General features: G+C 26.5%; 1 protein-coding gene across 1 annotated transcript; it reads left to right on the top strand.

Annotated features, from left to right (window-relative positions):
- Positions 1 to 575: 575 nt before the first annotated feature.
- Positions 576 to 1,786, top strand: LOC107920963 (uncharacterized). Its single transcript, XM_016850799.2, has 2 exons — positions 576 to 899; positions 1,137 to 1,786. The coding sequence occupies exons 1-2, from the start codon at positions 660 to 662 to the stop codon at positions 1,626 to 1,628; spliced, it is 732 nt and encodes a 243-aa protein (XP_016706288.2). The 5' UTR covers positions 576 to 659; the 3' UTR covers positions 1,629 to 1,786.
- Positions 1,787 to 3,290: the final 1,504 nt, after the last annotated feature.

The following is a 3,290-nucleotide window of genomic DNA, read 5'->3' as shown; positions in this document are numbered from 1 at the left end:
AATAATTGATAATGTATTTTTTAAAATTAAATCCAATAAATCAAAATAGTAAAAATTGAGATGATAAAATAAAAATAAAAATCACTCATTAAAAGGTCGTCATTAAATATACGACTATTAAAAGCTATTTAATGTTAGTATATTTATATGTTTAAAAATGAAAATAAATAAAAAACATTTTGTATTAACAAAAAAAAATCATAGTTTAATCTAATATAAAAATTGATATTCAACATCCGACTTAGATTTGGATCGACTCTCACGTGTACAATCCACATCTAATTGTTGTCTACTTGTATTCCGAAGCAATTAATGTGGCTATTTATTTGCATGCCTTCCCTTGTTCTTTTTTTTCTTGAATTCCTCTCTCCCTGCTACCATAAATAAATAAGCAAAACATTAAATGTAACAATTAATTAGAACAATTTTAATCAACTCAGTAATTTATTTCTTATTAAATTCAATTTTAATTAATTTAACATTAATAACAGTAATTATGAGCTTTTAGTTTTAGTTTTTTTTTATTAACAAAGTAAGTATATTTTTTGCTTTAACACTTATAAATGGCTCATATATCTCTTAGAGTTATTGTTGTATCAAAAAAAAAAAAAAAACCAACCTGTTAGACAGTAGATACTCACTTCCTCCTCTCTTTGGCTATGGCTGCCGATGTTAGCTCTTTACATAGAGTTTTAAGCGGATACAAAGATGATCTAATGGTTGGGAATGAATCCGGTGGTGCAAAACCAACGGCTTTGATCACTAGGGACTTGCTTGGAGGCGGAGGCGGTGGCGCAGGTGGTGCCTCCCCGTTCATCAATATGAAAACTGATCAATCAGAAGAACTTAACCTCGACCTTCAAGTCCCTAATGGATGGGAAAAGCGCCTAGACTTGAAAGTATGTTGATTTTTCTCACCTCAAAAGGAATTAAATAATTTCCTTAGTTTTTTTCCCTTTTAATATAATTTATTTAATTATAGTTTCAATTCCATGGCTGCAATCTTTCTTTATATATTCCTGTTTTTGCATTTTTTTTTATTCGCGAATATTACTTTAGTTTCTTTGATTCATTTTTTGTTATGTAAAGTCTGATTGATTGATTGATTGATTAATTTGATAATTTGATGATTGCAGTCGGGTAAGGTGTACTTGCAAAGATGCAATTCCTCAAGTTCTTCACAATCATCAGATGGAAGCAAGCACCAAATCAATCAAACAGTGCCAAAGCTTCAAGATTTGAATTTTCCAGCCTCTTCCTCTAAACCTTTGCTAAACCTTTTCGACGACACCAACCTAGAATTGAAATTAGTCTCATCACCCACTCCTACCAATTATCAAAGTGTTTGCACCCTCGACAAAGTAAAATTCGCGCTTGAACGTGCCGAGAAAGAGCCGATCAAGAAGCGATCACCATCATACTCTTCGTCATCATCTTCGATCAAAGATTCGCAAAACAGTGAAGGTGATCAAGATAAGTTGTTTGCGTCACCGGTTGCAGCGGGTTGTCCCGGATGCTTATCGTACGTGTTGATAATGAAACACAACCCTAAATGTCCTAGGTGCAATACCCTTGTTCCAATGCCAGTTGCTAAAAAGCCTTGCATTGATCTCAATATATCAATTTGAGGGAAGATTTAAGTTATTCTAGCTTTGATATCCAGTGCTTGACTATAATTTTGTAAATGGTAGATGAATTAGAATAGAAATCTTAGTAAAAATTGAGCATATGTATATTGGAAAAGGATGGCAAACATCCAAGAGAAACATAAAATTTGAGTATTCAATATTTATTTTGTGTTTTAACTTTTTTTTTTAAAAAACCTTAAACTACATAGTAATTCTTAATTATCTCTTAATTTGTTTTTGAGCAATTTTTTCTCTTTTTATTATGTACTTGGATTATGTTTCAAACTATCTAAGGCCTTGTTTATAGGTTAATAGTTTGGAGATATATTTGATTTTGGCGAGTGTATAATGTATTATAAGTGAATTAAATGATGAAACCTTAATATAAATATATATATTTAAAAGAAAAAGAAATTTGATTTGATGGTATCATCTGACTTATTATGTTTATATAAATTGTTGGTCCGATGAATTTTTTTATCCTCAAACTTTATAAAAAAGTTATTTTAGTCATTCATTTAATTTTTCACTTCTTTTAGTCTTTAAACTTATATTTTTTGTCAAATCACCCAAAATGGATGAAAAACTTAATATTTTTTAACTCTATTGACATCATATACACATGGTTAACATGTCATCATTTAATTAATTTTTTAAAATTTAAAAATATTTTTTATACTTTTAAAATAATGATAATGATTCTTAATTTTTTATTTTTTTTAAATTTTATAATTTTTTTAAATTAATTAAATATTGACATGTCATACATATGGCAATCTAGTGTATGATATATCAGCAAAGTTTAAAAAAGATTAATTTTTTCATTCATTTTGAAATGATTTGATAAAAAACATAAATTTAAAAACTAAAAAAAATTAAATGGGAATTAAAATAATTTTTTTAAAAATTTTAACAACCATAAAATTCATTATGCGGTGTATTACAGGGAATACACATAAATAGAAATGCCACAAGTTATGCTCTTGTTCCTTGTAATATTTCAGTGCGATAATTTAGAGTATTAAGGAAAGCTAGGTAGTTGAACGTTATGAACCTACAGTTTACGGGATCCCAATAACTCTTATTTATTTTTATATAGTTTGGAGAGCATTCTAAACAATATTAGGCAATTTACTATTCTCTTACAAAATAATTATTACTTACACTATTAATAATTTAATTAAACCTATTTAGTGTCTTTATTTTTGGGGGGAATTTGTAGGAAGAGATGTTTCAAAATTTGAAATGGATGTTTTTTTTTTTCAAAAATAAATATTAAAAATTTCAAACTTAATTGGTTGTAAATGAATTCTTTGAATTTCTGTTATGCTTATATTTATTTATTAAAGTTAAATAAATGGACATGAATTAGATTTTAAGTCTCATTCATTGAATTGAATGAACTTTACACAAACAAAACATATTATGTTTTGTTAATTTATGTTCTTAAATAAATTTGTTTAAAACTTGTTTAATAAATCACTTAAACTTCGTTTATTTTTTAATTATTATATAATTAATAGTATTTATTTTTATAATCAATTAACAATATTATTATTGTTTGTATTTGATAATTTAAAAAATATATGTTTATTTATATTATTATTAATTTCATTAACATGTTTCAAGAAATGTATATTTAACGTTAACAAACATGTTATT

The sequence above is a fragment of the Gossypium hirsutum genome, chromosome A01 (genome assembly GCF_007990345.1).
Source record: "Gossypium hirsutum isolate 1008001.06 chromosome A01, Gossypium_hirsutum_v2.1, whole genome shotgun sequence".
Classification (NCBI taxonomy): Eukaryota; Viridiplantae; Streptophyta; class Magnoliopsida; order Malvales; family Malvaceae; genus Gossypium; species Gossypium hirsutum.
The sequence above is the reverse complement of the archived record's forward strand: the minus strand, read 5'-3'. Positions and strand labels throughout refer to the sequence as shown.

Coding starts and splice junctions, on each gene's coding strand:
- LOC107920963 (XM_016850799.2), top strand. CDS start 660: ATGGCTGCCGATGTTAGCTCTTTACATAGAGTTTTAAGCGGATACAAA. Junction 900..1,136: donor AAAAGCGCCTAGACTTGAAA/GTATGTTGATTT, acceptor TGATGATTGCAG/TCGGGTAAGGTGTACTTGCA.